General features: G+C 43.5%; 1 protein-coding gene across 2 annotated transcripts in view; it reads right to left on the bottom strand.

The window, feature by feature from the left end:
• Window positions 1–438: 438 nt before the first annotated feature.
• RABL3 (RAB, member of RAS oncogene family like 3) overlaps window positions 439–17,369 on the bottom strand; it is a 45,428-nt gene continuing 28,497 nt past the window's right edge. Inside the window, exons 4-8 of one of the 2 annotated variants that reach the window (XM_050961739.1) lie at window positions 17,074–17,188; window positions 15,371–15,521; window positions 13,065–13,136; window positions 8,778–8,816; window positions 439–5,299 (exon numbers count right to left, since the gene is read on the bottom strand). In XM_050961739.1, the coding sequence (XP_050817696.1) occupies window positions 5,234–5,299; window positions 8,778–8,816; window positions 13,065–13,136; window positions 15,371–15,521; window positions 17,074–17,188 (443 nt within the window). In that variant the 3' untranslated portion in view covers window positions 439–5,233. Of the gene's footprint in view, window positions 5,300–8,777; window positions 8,817–9,200; window positions 12,686–13,064; window positions 13,137–15,370; window positions 15,522–17,073; window positions 17,189–17,369 lie in introns of those variants that run through there. The other variant, XM_050961748.1, reaches the window with a different exon arrangement.

Genomic DNA, 17,369 nt, shown 5'->3' with positions numbered 1-17,369 from the left:
GGTTAATTTTAAAATAAATCCAACCAGGCTAAGGTATGGAAATGCACTATCAGAGCATCCAAACAACCTTAATGCTGCCCCATTTTGACATTATCAGAGGAAATAAAAATCCAATGGGTCTTTAAAAACCAATTTAATCTAACAAAACAAAAACTAACATGCCTTAATCATAACCATATCCATTTCCATGGACTAAAGGGCAGAGTTAAGGTTCCTGCTAAAAGAGAAACTTCAGTGACCAAGAACAAGGAAAAATGACTGTTAATCCAAACTGTGTATGTTCTAATGTAGCCTGTGCACACAATTTCAGTGCACTTTAACAATATGGAAGTTTGAAGCGTCTGTGACAGTGCAGAGTTAAGGGTGCATTGGTGCCTAACTGCTTACTTTAGACTAACTAAATATAATGGAAACATCATCCTCTTAGCAACCCCTCACTCCCCTTGTTTTTATCAAGTGTAATAATAAAAAGTAAAATAATAAAAATAGCACCAATGTAACTCCCATGCACTCAAAGCAGTGCACAGGATAAAGTGGTTCATCCTACATCCCTCTTGGATACATTTTATTCATTTTAAATATGGGAAACCTGAGGCTGAGAAGTGAAGTGATTTGGTTTAAGTCACCCAGGGAGTCAATGACAGGGCTGGAAGCAGCTTTACAATTCATCCAACTGCTTGAAATAAGCTAATGATCCAAGCATACAGCTAAATGCAGTATTCAATAGTAGACAGAAATAGTCTGGGTTCAGTTCTCATGGTTTGGGGTAGATGAGCCAGACCTGATGCAGAGAAGGGACCTGGAGGCAGAGCTGGGGCGCACACTAACCCCAAATCACCAATACCCTCCCGCTCAGCCCTGCTCATGTATCCACCTCTTTCCTTGCTTCTCCGTTTCCTATCCCCACTTGCATCCACATCTTCCCTATTCCCCACCACTTTCCCCCAGACACATCTCTTCCCCTCTAATTTCCCCTTCCTCTGTACCAGTTTCTCTCCACCTCCAACTCCTGTCCCACTGTCCCCGTTCCTCTGTTCCCACTCATCTTCCCCACCAGCCTCTTGCCCTCCCCCTCCCATTCCCCCCATCTTCTGTGCCCCTCTTCTCCACTTACAATCCCTATGAACCTGCTTCTTCCCTATTTCCCCTCTCTTCCCCCATCTCCTCTCCACCTGCAACCAACTCCCCCATCCTGGTTGGGTTAAACTCAGTACTGAGGGTCTTGAACGAGGTAACACTCCTACGGGAGGAGGGGTGCTCCAGACAGTGGAGATGCTCGAGAAAGCCCATCACAGAGGTTCTTAGGAGCTTTGGGCAAGGAGGCCCCTGGCCACTGCACCCTGACTAGATAGTATCTTAACTGCTGATCCCGCTGATGCATTGGATCCACAAAGTTCTTTCCCATCTGCAGTGTGAATCCACTTTGATGAAGTGGCTTCTCAGGCTGAGGCTGCTCTTGTGTCAAGTACAAATATAGGCTCATCTACATGGGCTTGTCCTAAATAGAACCAAGCCACCTCGCTTCATGCTTATGGTGGTTGAGTTGGAGTGAGCCTGCAGCAGCTGTGCCCAGCCCAGGGCTTGTTTTTGGGATAGTAACATCCATGTAACATGCTTTACCCTAAACTGCTGTATGAACTCTCAACCTTAATTCCAGTTGAACAGTTCTTGTTTGGGAAGCTAATCTGGGTCCACAAATACTAAAATGCCTAATCATGCTGGGGAAGTTTGAGGAGTCTTGTTATTCTGGAACAGATTAATAGGGGGCAAATAACCCAAATCCAACAGTAGGTGCTAGATTTCTTACAGGACCCATTTCCAATTAATTTTTAAACTAATTAACACATTAACTTGTAAGTGCTGTGATTCTGGGGAGGATACACTGTATGTTTTCAATTAACAATCCTCCTACAAGAAAGCCATCAGCTACCCAAAGACCCCTTTCTGACTAATAATTTTAGCTATCTTCATTTTGCAGGGTAACCCCTCTCACTGTGAACCTAGTTTAAATGAGAAATCCTGCCCTCAAATGCTCCATGTAAACAGAAAGTCAAGTTCTAACAGCCTCCATTCTGAACCATTACATCTCTTCCTAAGCAGTGGACAGTCTGAAAAGGTTTGAGACCTAGTTCAGACAAGGAAATCCCCAGTCCTGTTGTGGGTTGGCCCCTTTGTGATGTTGCTCTGGCCACTCGCCAATGAGGGTCCCGTGAGCTGTGCTACCTTTAAGCAAGCACCATACACAGAGGGTGTAGGGAGTGGTCACACTGAGCTAGCTCACAGCTACTGAGGAATCCATCTCTTTTCCCTTTAGCAGCTGCCATCTTTTACTCCAGAATCTAAGACTTAATTATAAAAAACCCACCAACCAACCCAACTCTCTAGCTAGTAAGAAAACCTTCCAAATATGCACCAAGGGTAAACCAACATAGTGATGGCTCCCTTAATCTGCAGATAGACCTGATGTTTCAGGCTGAGAGGTGTAAATCTCAAGTGGCTGCTGACATCAAAGCCTAACAATAACTAAGCCTACTTAACTATTTATAAAAACACAACAGAAAGGAGAGGGATGATCACAGTGTGATAATCTGTAATCTGGGAATGTCTTGTTTCGATGTGATGAGCGGGCAGCCTGTGGCGGTGGGCAGAGCTTCGGAGCATTCCATAACTTCTTTTCCCCCAATCTGAGCCCTGGATGCAGGCAGAACTTGTTTCTACTACTTGCAGCAGTAATTTATCTGCTATCAGATGCAACAGAAAGTGGCTCCCGCCAGCCCACAACACCTCAAACACTGTGGATCCCAGTTGCTGTAGAGGGATTTCCACAGGGTGACAGAGAAAGTAAGGCACAGAGCAGGCGCCTAACTCGCTTGTCCCCTTCTGCAGGTTTGTGCTCCTTTCTGCTCACAGAAGAAGTGGGGAGCATTTCAGCCTAACTAATCCTCAGATCATCTTGTGAAGAACGACCACCATTTAAAAGGTGAGGAAACAGAGACAGACAGGTGATGTGACTTTCCTCAAGGCTTGCAAGGGAGGTGGGAACAGAAACTAAAACTCCTGACTTCCAGTTTTGTGATCTAACCACTCAGTCATACTCCTTCCCTAAATTGCCCCTGCAACTTGATTACACATAAGGAATAGATGCATGAAGTTTGCCGTTCCCAATCAGACCACTGGTTTATCAACGGGAAAGGAGCCACAACCCCTGGGAACAGAGGTAAAACTGCTGAGCCATCCTTGCTGAGAAAAAGGCTGGTACATCAGCAGTGCACAAAGCTTTTGCTTAGGGACTCCCATCTTGTCACTCTTAAATGTGATATTGAGAGGCTAAATTTGGACTCTATTGTGTGTTCTCTTCATAATCAAACCTATGGTTTCACTGAACTTACCACAACTAATTCAGGGACTTCAGTGATTCATTTTTAGAAGACAATAGTCTCACGGTTAAAAGCTCAAATCTGTAAATTAGGATTCCTGGAGTTTATTCCTGACCCTGTAGTGTGACCTTGGGAAAAATCACTCAGATTCTCATTTTCAAAAGTGCCCCAATGGCACTTCTGCAGCTCTCTCTAACAGGGCACCCAAAACTGGAAGATTTAAAAAATTTTAGTCTCAGTGTCTTGGTACCTGTTTCCCTGGCTGTAAAATATGGATATTGATTCTCACTGCACCTCACCTAGATGCTTGGTGGCTTAGTTCATTCAGGTTTGTAAAATGTTCTTGAGTCTCTTTGGTGGAAGGTGCTAGAGAGAGGGAAAGTAAAAAGTGTTCATATTTTTACTCTTCATAAGTTAGGTCTGGTGATCTGATCTGTCATTCCTGCTTTGTTAGCAATAGGCAGCACTCAGTTACTCCCAATCAACAGCCAGAGAAGAGCTGCATGCAGATGTAATGTGGAGTCTGCAGCACTCAGCCTACTGTCAATTTCACACCAATATTCTACTTTCTTCTATCATCATTTATTATTAATTTGTATTTATATTTAACACTAGCTCTTAGTCAGCCTCTAGCCCAGGCTAAACCATTAAAGGTTACTTTGAGAGAGAGGAAAGGAAAGCAGTTAATACTAGAGCATTGGGATGCCCATTTAATTACCTCAAACACTTTTTCTTTTCTCCCAATACAACCCGCCCCCCCCCCCCGCCACATTATATTTAAGAGTACAGAACCTGCTGTAATAGGTCAGACCAGTGATTCATTTTGTCTAGTTTCTTATCTCCAGCAATGGCTAATAGATGCTTCAGAGGAATTACTTTCCCATAAGAGAATTTTCCTTCTAACCCCCAAAACTTCATGGTTAGGTCCAACCCTTAAGCATAATTTTCTACCCACTCTATTCTAACTGTGGATGTTTTTATGATTTATATTTTGGTTTTATCCACTAAGCTTATGGTCACAAACATAGATTGTCAGATTGAGTTCCACATGCACATGTAAAAATAGACTTCCCTTCATGAATTTTAAGTTTCTTGCCTTTTAATGTAATTAAATGTCTCCTTGTTCTGGTATTATGAGAAAAAAATAAATAGGAGTACCTGATCTACTTTCTCTGTACTCTCTAAACTACAAATACCAAACTAAACAGCAATATAAACACCAATCTCTCTTCATGGGGAATTTTTTTTCAGGCTTCTAATCATTTTCAGCACCTGTCTCTGAACAACCTCTATTTCTATTATACCCCTTTTGAGATGGGGTGATGCAGAACTGAGAGTTCCAGTTGAGGCCGTACCACTGATTTATATGATGGCTTTCTATTGTTTTCCATCCTATTTCTTATACAGTCTTATATTTTGCTTTATTTTAGTGTAAATGAGATGCCTGTTCAGTGTTCCCTTTCTGCTGGTGGTAAAATTAGTATAATTCACTGAAGAGTGTTTATAAATGTTCCAAGATGGGGGAAAAAAGTTACACGTGCATGCTATGAATGAGAATGTTTCCCACAGCAGCGTGGGAAACACTGAATTTACTGCACCAATTCAAAAAGATCCAGTATTTCCACAAGGTTCCTAAGCCTAGGAGAGAGTTTGGACCCCAAAACAGATTTGGGGGATTCTTCCTTGTGCCTTCATGAGCACTGGTAGCTTCCATAGTCCTGTTGGCCAAAGCAATTAATAAAATGTATTTTGCCTGGCATGAGGATCGTTGCCTTTAAGAGTCCAACAGGGATAGGAATGTTGCTGCAAATGGAGAGAACTCGTTTTCCATTCAGTCTCTGGACAGTGAGCAGTGTTCAGTCATAATGAAGGCTTTTCAGTGTACCACCTCCAAATCTTTTTCTATCAGGAAAGCCAGGAATCTGTAGATATGGACGATAAGTCACCATGTCAGAACCAGCAAGAACTCCTTCCAGGCCACATTAACATGCATGTTACCAAGTTGACAACATCACCTCCTTCCCATCCCACTCTTCCTTCTGAGTCAGGACAGATCAAGTGCTTCAGCATGCTCCTAAGATGTGCCATCTTTTGAATGAAATGTAAAAGTGAGGTCCTGACTACTTGCATTATAGATCTTCTGGGGCTTTATGTAAGACTTGCAGTGTGAGCACTATTGTCCTAGCCAAATTCCAACTTGGTTTATTACATTATTCCTTGCTAAACCCTTCTGCAATTTCAACTGTATAGAGGAGACTTTGTTTCCTTTTCTAAACTGTTGTACACCATTACTGTGCTGTACTAAACAGCTGCTGTGTTCTACCCCAGAGATGGCTGCAGTTTTGCAGTAATTGCCATAACAGCCTTTATCAAGTTGTGAAGCTCTGTGAAATCCATCAGAATGAAAAAAGCTGCAGTAAGGTATCGGCACTCATTTTTCTGCTGCATATGTGCAGAAAGTGCTTTTGCAGCTAGTGCTTACACTGTGAGAATCATGATTACAAAGAAAGTCTATTCAACACCACCACAAGCTTCCTTACTTAATGGGATTTCAAACAGATTTACACTGCAGAGTGCCTACAAACACACGCAATCCCACAACAGAAAGAGGTCCATGGTTCTTTAATCCTGTACTACGTAGCTGTCCTCGTGGCAGCATCTCATGTAGCTGTTCACGAGATTATGGTTTAGGAGTCAGCTCATCCCTCCGTCCACACATGGGCAGAGTTGAGGTGCTCACACAACAGGACATGCAGCCTTTCTCACTGCTCTGTCATAACAACCCCGGACAGTCAACCTACTGTATAAAAGCAGCATCAAAATATATGGTGGTGCCCAATCAAGAAAAATATCAGAACTGGCCAAAAGCAGTACATCTGAAAACAGAGGGTGGGGGGCAAGGTAATTTAGACTTCACAATAAAACAGCCTGCTGGGGTTATACCCTACAATGAATGGTAGACTGAAGCCTGGTCTAGGGAATTAGGTCAGTATAATTATGTTGCTCGGGGGTATAAAAAATCCACACCTCTGAGCGACACAGTTAAAGCGACCTAACTCCTATTGTAGACAGCACTAAGCTGACAGGAGAACTGTCCCATTGACTTAGCTACTGCTAATGAAGAATAGCATATCCAATTAAAACTACAATGGGAAGCCACAGAGGCAAAACGTAATTATTAGAGTTCAAATGTAGAAGCACCCCAGGGCTACAAATCAAACTTTTGTCAAAAGTGCTATGGGATCCTTAAAACTGAGGTCTACCTCACTTGTAGTTGTTATATCTCAACTAAAAGCTGGCACGCCACCCCAGCACTACACTCAGGTGTTAGTCCACTATCGACTCAGAAGGCAGAATGCAGCAACCAGAATCAACAGCACATTTCCTAGAGCATCCTCTGTGTTCTGTGGAGGTTTCCCCACCAATGCCAGGTCGGTCTGACCACATTCTGAGATCTGACTGATGCTATGGCTGCAAGCTAAAGACAAGATGCATATGCTGAGGCATGATTTAAAAAACCCCACAACATATGTTTAGCGTCTATTCTTCCATCCATGCTTAGGAGCGTTTTACCATGTAAATTCCTCAAAGCATGAGTGGGAAGAACAGATCCCATTGCAGAATACTATGAAGCCCATTTATTATATGTACAAGAAGCAGATCAAACACAACACTTGGGGGTGTACGGAAGCTCCTAAGTCCTTGTTGGGTTTGTTTCTTTACAATATGTATGTTGACTTGGTTAAGCTTCTGCGCTGTCAACAAGGGAGCAGATCAGAGTAGTTGGCAGTGGGTGTAATCTTTGGCCCTTGGCCATAAAGAATAGAAAGTTAATCCTCGGTTAGCCACTAAAACCTATCATACACAATAATGTAATCTTGCATCATGGCTTTAAAACAACTAAACAAAAACAGGCTCCTGCATTAAAATATTATCTTCATGGAACAGAGATTCTCTTTTACCAGAGGAAAAAAGCCTTCTGGGATTGAAGTAGGAGAAAACAGATTTGGTTTAAAAAATTCAGATAAAAAATTCTCATGAAAAATTGAAATAATACATTTCCAGCCTTCATTTTTACTTTTTCTCCCTCCCTAAAAGGAAGAAAGCACTGTACAGTTTTTTAATATACGCATTTTTCTATGATGTTTGTTACTATAATATGCAACCATTTCACTAACATGAATGAATTAAACCTCACCATACTTCGTAGGTGCCAACTCCACGGGTGCTCCAGGGCTGGAGCACCCACGGGAAAAATATGGTGGGTTGTCAGCACCCACCAGCAGCCCTGCTATCAGCTCTCACCCCCTCCCCCCCGCCCGCTGGCAGGCCCCACCGATCAACACCTCCCCCTCCCTCCCAGCACCTACCGCCTGCTGCGGATCAGCTGTTTTGCGGCATCAGGAGGCACTGGTGGGATGGGGGGTAAGTGAGGGTGCAGCGCGCTCGTGGGAGGGGGTGGAACTGGGTGAGGAAGAGGCAGGGCGGGAAGAAGCAGGGCAGAGGTGGAGCATTGCGGGAAGGGGTGGAGTGGGGGCAGGGCCTGGGTGGAGCCAGGGGGATTAGAAATTCAGCATCTATGCTACACTTCTCTGAGGTAGGTCAGTCCTGGGTTGTATTCCCAGCTCAGCCACTAGCCTACTAGGTGAGAAGTCACTCTCATAGGTGCTTCGGTCTCCCCAGCTGTAAAATGGGGATAAGGATATAACCCTGCCTTGTAATCACCTGATAGAAAGTGCTATTTAAGAGCAAGGTATTATTATTCCCCCTCATTTTACAGACGGAAACACTGTGAGGCGCAGAAGGATGAAATGACTTGTCCTAGGTGGGACAGTCCAGGTCCCAGATTCTACTTAGTGCTTCCAAAACTTTTTTTTTATTAATTAGTTAAGCGTTCAGGGTCCAGTTAAGCTGGTACCATCCTGGCACTTCTCTATTAGCTCCACCAGCTGCAGCAGAAATTATCATTAAAAAAAGTACATTGTTAGCCCTGGTTGTGAAGAAAACTTTTTGATTGTGATTCAAAATGGTGCCATGGGATTCTGCAGAAAACAGCCTGAAACAGCAGCTCTGAAAGAGTTGCTAACTGAGCCCTCTTTCCTCTCAATTTCATCCGATTCCCAGTGGTGGCAATTTAAATGTCAATATTGTTAGTTATTTCACTGCTTATCATTTTCTAGCCAAAACATCCAGATTGTGGGTAAAGCTTGTAAAAAACTGGCACCATCTTTCCCATGCATCCAACTACCAATCATCACTAGCATTTGAACCACAATCTCCTATGTCTGGGCAACCAGGAGCCCATATTTTAAAGGTCAGGGCCTTGTCAGCCAACAAAACCCACAGGTAGCATTGTACCCAGAAAAAAAAAAAAAAAGCCAGAGGAAAAAATCTACAGACCTGATTACCGTCTCGTGACAAGTATCTCTTCTCGATGACCTGGGATGCAATGAGAGAAAGAATTTAGCAGGTGTAGCATGTACATACCATCATAATGCGATTAACACTTTAAAGACATCAAAAATTGGGATACTCCATTCTCGAATGACAAATCATGACTCCAGACTGCCTGTGCTGGAGGATGCTGTGGAAGCAATTGTCATAGTATAATTCCCAAATCTGAACCTTAGCATCCAAAATATGGGTACTAGCATGTATTCCCCTAAGCTTAATTACCAGCTTAGATCTGATAGGCTGCCACCAATCAGGACTTAGAGTAGAGCGCCTGATAGACTCTGGTCTCCCCCAAACCCTTCCCTGGGGACCCCCAAGACCCAGATTCCTTGAGTCTCATAACAAAGGGAAATAAACCATTCCCTCCCCCCTCTTTACCTCCTCCCAAATCTTTCCCGCCCTGGGTACACTAGGAGATCACCATGATTCAACTCTGTGAATCTAACACAAAGAGGAAATTTACCTTTCCCTCCCTCAGGGCAATACAGATTCAAGCTCCTTGAATGTGACACAAAGAGGAAACTTATCCTTCCCTCCCCTCTGCTCTCTTTCCCTTCTCCCCACCAATTCCCTGGTGTACACAGACTCAGTTCCTTTGAGCCTGAACTAGGAGAAAAAAATCAAACAGGTCTTAAAGTAAAGCTTTTAATAAAAAAGAAGGAAAAAAGTAAAAGGTTTATCTCTGCAATTTAGATGGTACACAGTTACAGGGTCTTTTAGCTTATAGAAAACGGCTAAACAGCCTTATCCAGGAAAAATACAATTTAAACTATTTCCAGCAAACTACACATTTGCAAATACAGAAAAACAATGTAAAAGCCTATATTGTCTTTCCACCTCTGTACTTACAATTGGAAACAGAAGATTAAAGAGCCTGGAGATTCATGTGGTCACTCAAAGCCCAGAAAGAGAACAGCCCAAGAACAAAGGACCCAGACCCAAACTTCCCTCCACCCAGATTTGAAAGTATCTTGTCTCCTGATTGGTCCTCTGGTCAGGTGTTTAAGGTCACTGTTTGTTAACCCTTTACAGGTGAAAGAGACATTAACCCTTAGCTATCTGTTTATGACAGCAATACCCTCACTACAAGGGGCAAGAAGGAGAAGCTCATATTGCTCTTCTGCAAATCCTTATCCCCGCCCCCTCCCTCAAAAAAAAAAAATCCTGGCCGAATTCTGGTGTTTGTAAGAGAGAGTTGATCCCCTGGCTCCCCAATGCCATCTCCATCCCCTCCTTAGGGAGCACTAAGTGGCTTGACCAAAGCATTCCCACTTCCAATTTGGCTATTTCCAGATTTACCCTGACATTTTTTCTCTGGAGAAGATGGGTGGGAAATAAAGCACAAAGTTTTATTCCCTGAGGTTTGTTTTAACCAAGAATAGCAGTGCTGGGCATCTACATTTAGCACTCTCTTCAGTGCTAGCAAAGGGCAGTGCAAACCCACCAATCTGCACAGGGTCAATGGATATTTGCTAGCACGCTACAACACTTTAAATTTTAGTCCAGTTTCATTGTTCTAAGCAGATACCATGGTCAATGTTTCACACAGAATAACTGTTCTCAGGAAATTTCCAACACTGAAGAATAGCTACTCAATCCCCTCCCCCACCTAGAGATTACAGAATTACAATCCCAGAAATTATCAAATCTCAAGACATCAGTTGCAAAGAACACCTCTACCTTGATATAACGCTGTCCTCGGGAGCCAAAAACTTCTTACCACGTTATAGGTGAAACTGTGTTATATCGAACTTGCTTTGATCCACTGGAGTGCACAGCCGTGCCCCCACTGGAACACTGCTTTTGTGTTATATAGGGTCACGTTATATCGAGGCAGAGGTGTAAATGAATGAGGAAAAAGACAGATGAACATTAAGGCTGGGGAAAAGTCACAGGAGGCTGAATAGGAAGGAGACTGTGAAATCCAAAAAGTCTGCTAGACTGAAGAGACCATTATTAAATATTTGCTCTCTACACAGGTACTTATAGACTGTAATCAAGTCACCCCTTAATCTTCTATTTGTTAAGCTAATTAAATCAAGCTACTTGAGTCTAGTACTGTAAAACATGTTTTCTAATCCTTTAATCAAGGATTCTCTTATCTCTCTGAACTTTCTCCAGCCTTCTTTGATTGTGGACACCAAAACAGAACACAGTATTCCAGCAGTGGTTGCACCAGAGTGAAATTCAGAGATAAAATAATCTCTCAATCTTGAGATTCCTGCTTATGTACCCAAGGATTTGGCCACAGCATTGCACTGGGAGCTCGTGTTCAGCTCTTTATCCACCATTACCCCAAATCTTTTTCAGAGTCACTGCTTCTCAGAACAGAATTCCCCTCCTGTAATTATGGCCCACAATGTTCCCTCTAATTTTTTACATCCATGTGCGGAATAAATTTTATGTGCACCAATATGGAGGTGATGTGTGGTGGGGGGGGCCAAGGGGTTCAGAGTGTGGGAGGGGGCTCAGGGGTAGGACAGAGGGTTAGGGTGTGTTGAGGGGTGTCAGAGCTCTGGCTGGGGGTGTGTGCTCTGGAGTGAGGCTGGAGATGAGGGGTTTGGGGTGCAGGCTGCTGGGGCAAGGGAGCAGCACCTCTCCCTGGCTGCGGCAGCTCTAGGTCTGGGGCCACGGGAGAGGCGCCTCTCCCCGCTCCAGTCTAGACCCTTGTTGCTGCGTGCCTGCATGGCCCTTGATAGCCTGCTGTGCAATCGTGCAGATTAGAGGGAACTTAGGTGGCCTGTATTCTTTGTTCCTAAATATTTCCATTTAGTCCTCTAAAAATGTATAGTGTTTGCTGGCACTCAGATTACCAAGCCATCTAGATCATGACGTATCAGTGACCTACCTTCTTCGTTATTTACCACTTCCCCAATTTTTGCTGCTGCTGCAGTGCTCCTGGCTCAAGGAGCAAAAGGCCAGAATCAAACATCAAAGCCAGACTCCAGCCCCCACACTCATTCTGTTTCCATGGGTGAATTTCAAGAAGCAGGGATGATTAGCGGGGTAGAACTAGCTAGGAGTCAGGCATTGTGCAGTACGGACCGATAGAACGTTTCCCATTCACCATTTAATTTTTTCATGTTTTGGGGTCCCCATATAACTCCGACAACAAAACTCAATACTGACTTACACAGTCTCTGCTGTCAGAGTCTTCAGTCTCATCTAAAATGTGACTTAGTTAAGTTCAACTAACAAACTCTTTGGCAAGTCTGTAATGCAGACCAGTATTAGACTGAAAAGCTTTTCAGGGCAGGGACTGTCTTTGTTATATGTTACTCTGGGGGGGATTATGTGACAAAAAATTAAAAATTCTGCACCAAAAAATTAAAAATTCTACACACACTATTTTAAAATTCTTCAAATTTTATTTGTCAAGATAACACTACATAATCACATCAGTTTCAATTATTTTGGTAATTTATTTCAAAATACCATCACCAAATACGTCTGTAACAATACAGACACACACAAAATTCCCCCAAAAGTAGAGAGTTAAAGAAACCCCTATGACAACCCACTTTCTGTTTCTCTGCTCCCTCCCTACCAAAGCCCAGCCAGGGGGACAGACACCCATAACTCCCACCCCCTGCACAGAGCCCCAGCCCAGACAGCTACCCCTCCTGCCCCTCAGAGCCCAGGGATCCAGAGGGAGAAACAGCCTGATGCTCAGTCCCAGGTTTGTGTAGAGTTTCCGGTGCGCTGCCATCTCCTTCCCTTAGGGCATGCAGGGAACTGAAGCTGCCAAGAACTATATACTCTCTCCTTTTCCTCCCCAGTGTTTTCTATGTGCAAGCTGGGCTCTGCCAGGTCCAGCAGCCCCTAGAGGCGGCCAGCAGCACTGCAGCCCATTTCTGTGGGGGGAGAGGAAAATCTGTGCAAAAAACAATTTCTGCAAAATTCTGCATTGCACAGTGGTGCAGAATTCCCCCAGGAGTAATGTGTGTATATAGCACCTAGCACAACACCTAGCCCTGGTCCATGATAGGGCTCCAAAGTGCTATTGTAATACAAATAGCAAATAATAGTAATACATTAAATAAATAATTTAAGGGAGATTAGTCTGAGAACCACCCAAAGCCATTTTCACTTGCAATTTCACACAGGATTTGAACCCAGCTCTCAAGAAGTGGCAAGTAAGAGCAGGAGCCCAACTATGCTGTTAGCTCTCAGTATACAGACAGGGTTAATTACATAAAACAAAAACAACAAATGTAATTGAATTTGCATCACCTTATCAAAAAACCTGCTGAGCTTGACAGCATTGGATGAGCCTGCAGCCAGATAGCGGGGATTGGTGCAGTCCTGGAACACACAAAAGGCAACTCACAATTAGGAACCATGTAATGCAACATTCTTTAAGGAGCAGGAAAGCTACTGAAAATAACCAGGTACTCAGCACAACTCTTCATCTTAAACAAAATGTTTTCTCAAGGTGCTTGATTTCCATAGAATGCAAGGACATGCAATGACAGGCCATATCAGTGTCACTTTAAGAACGGATAACCTAATAAGACCTGGCTTGGTTTTCAACCATTTACAACAGCTGAAATATTTGGTTTTGCTGCAGTTAGTCAACCAGCAGAGGGAACACAAGGAAATCAACAAGCCCTCTTCCCAGAAACATGCAGACATGACCACTGAAGTAAACATGGCAAACCCATACTAACTTCTGTTCCAAACCCATTTGGAATGACATGGGGGGGGAGGGGCGAGAAGAGGGGATATCAGTGACTTCCAAATGGAAGAGGAAAAACCTGATTGGGAAATGACTAAAAATAAAAAAAGTTTCAGTCTTTTAAATAGGATTCTACTCACAAGAGGTAGCTTCACCCCATTCCCAAAACTCTGTGTTAAAGGGAACTTTAGAAGACCCACTTCAAATGCAAAATCTAAACTAAGCTGTTTGTAACAAGCAGCAGCCTAACATTTTTTAAAGGCACAAGAACAGAAACCAGAGGTCTGTTAATAGTATAGCAAGAGGTGCCCTCCACAGCAGTGGTTCCCAACCACGAGCACTGGGGCATCAAGCTCTAACTCCTGGCACTCTAGTCTCTCCTCCTTCCCTTTATGTTGAGTTGCTATACTAGGCCTCAGAGCACTACTGTTACCCACTTCCCATTTGACTGCATGTATTCCCATAACAAAACATGGACTCCTTGTTCTAAGGTTTAAGGCAGCTCAAGCTCATCTGCAGGTTGAAATACACACAACTGAATGGGTGGTTGTGGGCACAGCTGATGTCCTAGTCTGAAGTGGCCTGAGTAGGCCATGAACCATTTGTCTGCAAGCTATGCAGAACGATGTGGTTAGGGTAGCTCCTAGGATGTTGTGCTGAGGAACCAATCAGCTGATAATTCACAACAGCAGCAGCATTGTAAGAATATTATGAAAGTATTGAGGGTGCCTAGTAATCAGCAGAAACAAGGACGCCTTCTTGTTGAGGAAGTCTATGGGAAAGACTTTTTCCTGGCAGTGGCTGCAACTTCCAGAAGGAACAATTTAATGGTAATGAGAACAGATCAATCTCAGACCAACTAATGATTTTTCCTCACATTAAAATGCAGAAATCATCGATGTGACTGGTGAGACAGAAATCCAGATTCCCTGTTTGTACCAGTACAATTGGAGTGCCTCTCACTATAAAGTTTACTGACAAAGGAAGTCACTCTGGATGTTATCCTCTTCAAAACCCAAGAGGCACAGGGAAGCAAATACATCAGAGCAGCTTTCTAGTCCACTGTTAGAGAAGTAGATCCTCAGTGCTAAATACAACACAAATGATTCTTGATACCGATCAGCCAGTAATGGGGTTGGGAGACAAAATAAATAAATCAGCCAAAATTTCCTGTAGAGTCCCAAAGCATCAGCTTTGTAAACATGAACTAGAATGTGATACTTGCCCATTAAAAGAGCTGACAAAAAAATCTTCAAAAGAAAATTAAGTGAGCTAAGTGCTAAGGAAAGGTGTTGGTTTTACAGCCCTGGAGACTGAAACCTTCTGTTCCCACAAAAGATACAGAAGAGGAAGCTTTCCCCATAATGTCTTAGTGTTGTGTCTCAATATTGAACTAAAGATTCATCTCAAATCATTAAGAGGGAAGTCCAATCTCCAAAGCCGAGATGCAGGCTGAAAACTTCAATACTATATCTGCATTCCCCAGACTTAACTTCAGCGAACCATTATACATCCAGCCACCGATTTTGCCCAGGAACTGGTATAGCTATAAATGAGTGTAGTCTGTATTTGCTCAAAAGAAAAGTCAGTGGCAGAACTGAGAACAGGACTCCCATCCCCTAACCTCTAGGCCATCCTGCTGACTCCCCACAACCATTTCCTTTCTATAATTGAAAGACATCTATTATTTCTCCACAGTGCTAGCAAGGGGTATGACTAACCAACACTGTAAGTGACCTCAGTGTGATTGATCAGGCAATCACCAGTAGTCTAGTTCCTGTAATTGGGATCTCATGGTTTTCTTTGCCGGAAAACATCATGCACAGTCAAAGAAAAACAAACGTCTGGCAAAAATACTAACCAGATTAATCTCTTCTGCATTGAAATCCTCAGCCAGGAAAGCTGTTCTCGTCAAAACTTCATTACGCTTAGTCTCTGGGATCTGGTCCAATTTGGTTCCTATTACCAGCAGTGGAATCTGGTTATCAGCAAACTGTTCACGGTCATAGTCCCTGTGTAGCGAAAAAACAGAATAATACAAACCTAGATGAGTGCGACAGAAAAAGGGAACCATTGCCTACCCTTTCCACTCTAGGTGGGTGGAAGATTCTTGGATACTGTGTTCTGACAGCCAAGAGTGTTTTGCGTCTGGGGCTTGGGGGAGGGTTTCTGCAGTTGAATCACACTGCCTGTTGGGAGAGTGGAAACAGATATGGAACTAGTAATTAGCACCTGAGACATGGGCTGGGGCTTTTGTCTGAAGAGGACAGGGTGGGAGGCAGCAGCTAAGAGATGAGGTGGATCACAATGCATGAGCTGGAGAAGAGCAGGAAGGAAATGGTAGCTGAGAGGCTGGTTGGGTCACACTGCATGTTTGAAAGGGAGAGGAGGAGAAGAAAGGAACCAGCAGCTGGGTTGGGTCAGGGCTCCAGTCTGGGAAAGGAAAAGACAGAAGTAGCTAGCAGGCTGATGTGACCATGTTACAAAACAGAGAGAAAAGGAAAAAAAGGGAGGGTAAATGTGGATGTGATGCAGAATGCTGCTTCCCATGCACCCACAGTATCGGAAGACACAATGCAGGGCTAGATGGATCATTGGTTTTACCCAGCATGGCCATTCTTATGTTCATGCAAACAAAAGAATGATATCATATCACTCCCATCATTAGAGAACTACCCTGACTCCCCATTCATTTCAGGACCAATTCAAAACTCTCCTGCCATAGTTTGAAAACTCTCCATTAATTTGTTTCAGCTGGCTTCACAGGCCTTTTCTCTGGCCCACCACATAAACTAGCGAGAGAACCTTCTTCTTTGCAGCCACATAGAATGTGGATTTTGGAGGACATGTCTCTACCCTGTGTTTAAAATAGTCGCTGTGCATCTGTCTGTGGGATGCATATAATTGGGATTCTGACCCCTCCCCCCCAATTCCATTGCTCTCACTCTCATCTGTGAGATTTTTCCAGGGTTTGAAGATCTTCTCCCTTATACCTGTAACAAGGAACAGGGGAAAACAGCAACAAATACCCAGTTAGATGGTGCACCACTGCTGAAAACATATTCTGTGAATAGATTTCTTTAGCAAGGCCCCGAAAAATCCCACTAAAGAAATCTGCAAGATTTAGTGAGTTTCATTACTCCTCACACAAAAAATCCCGGTAGGACATGGAAACAGCCACATATTCATGAGGATTCCTACTAGATGGCCCTGAATGCTACAACGCAGCCATGGAAGACTTTGAGGTAGCAGGAAATGTACCTGTTCCCACATAAGCCTTAACAAATATGGAAGAAGCAATACAGAGACATGCTCCCCTGACCCCAGGCTACTCTCAGAAAACCCAAGGATCTAGCAGCAGTGGATCTGGAGATGGAACAGCAGTACCATTTCTCTTCCACAGTTCCATAGCTCTTCTCAGCCTTCTCAAGTACAACCTAGTCTAAGAACTCTGCACTTGGTCAAACTTCCTGTGGATTTCAAGTGGCCCTAGTGATAAGGAATGAAGAGTAATATGACAACTAGAGTTATGTGTCTGATACTGGGTGCATGTTGTACACTCACCCATTCGTCACCAGCACTCCAGTTGGAGCCACATCTCGGTTAAGTGCTTCCAATGACCATCGATACAAGTTCTGGGAGGACTTCTTGTTGGTTAAATCATGCACTAATATTATGCCTAAACAGAGAGTAAAGACAAGACATTCCTAAATCATAAGATATTTTCCTAACCTCACCTATACAGGATTCACAGACCAGGAAGCTCTGGAACTGAGAGAAGAGAGAGCCTCACATGGAGACAGGCTGAAAACATTAGCAAGAAGGAACTGTTTGGTACTACTTTAAATTGTCTTGTCATT

Source organism: Gopherus flavomarginatus, chromosome 1 (genome assembly GCF_025201925.1).
Source record: "Gopherus flavomarginatus isolate rGopFla2 chromosome 1, rGopFla2.mat.asm, whole genome shotgun sequence".
Taxonomy (NCBI): Eukaryota; Metazoa; Chordata; order Testudines; family Testudinidae; genus Gopherus; species Gopherus flavomarginatus.
The sequence above is the reverse complement of the archived record's forward strand: the minus strand, read 5'-3'. Positions and strand labels throughout refer to the sequence as shown.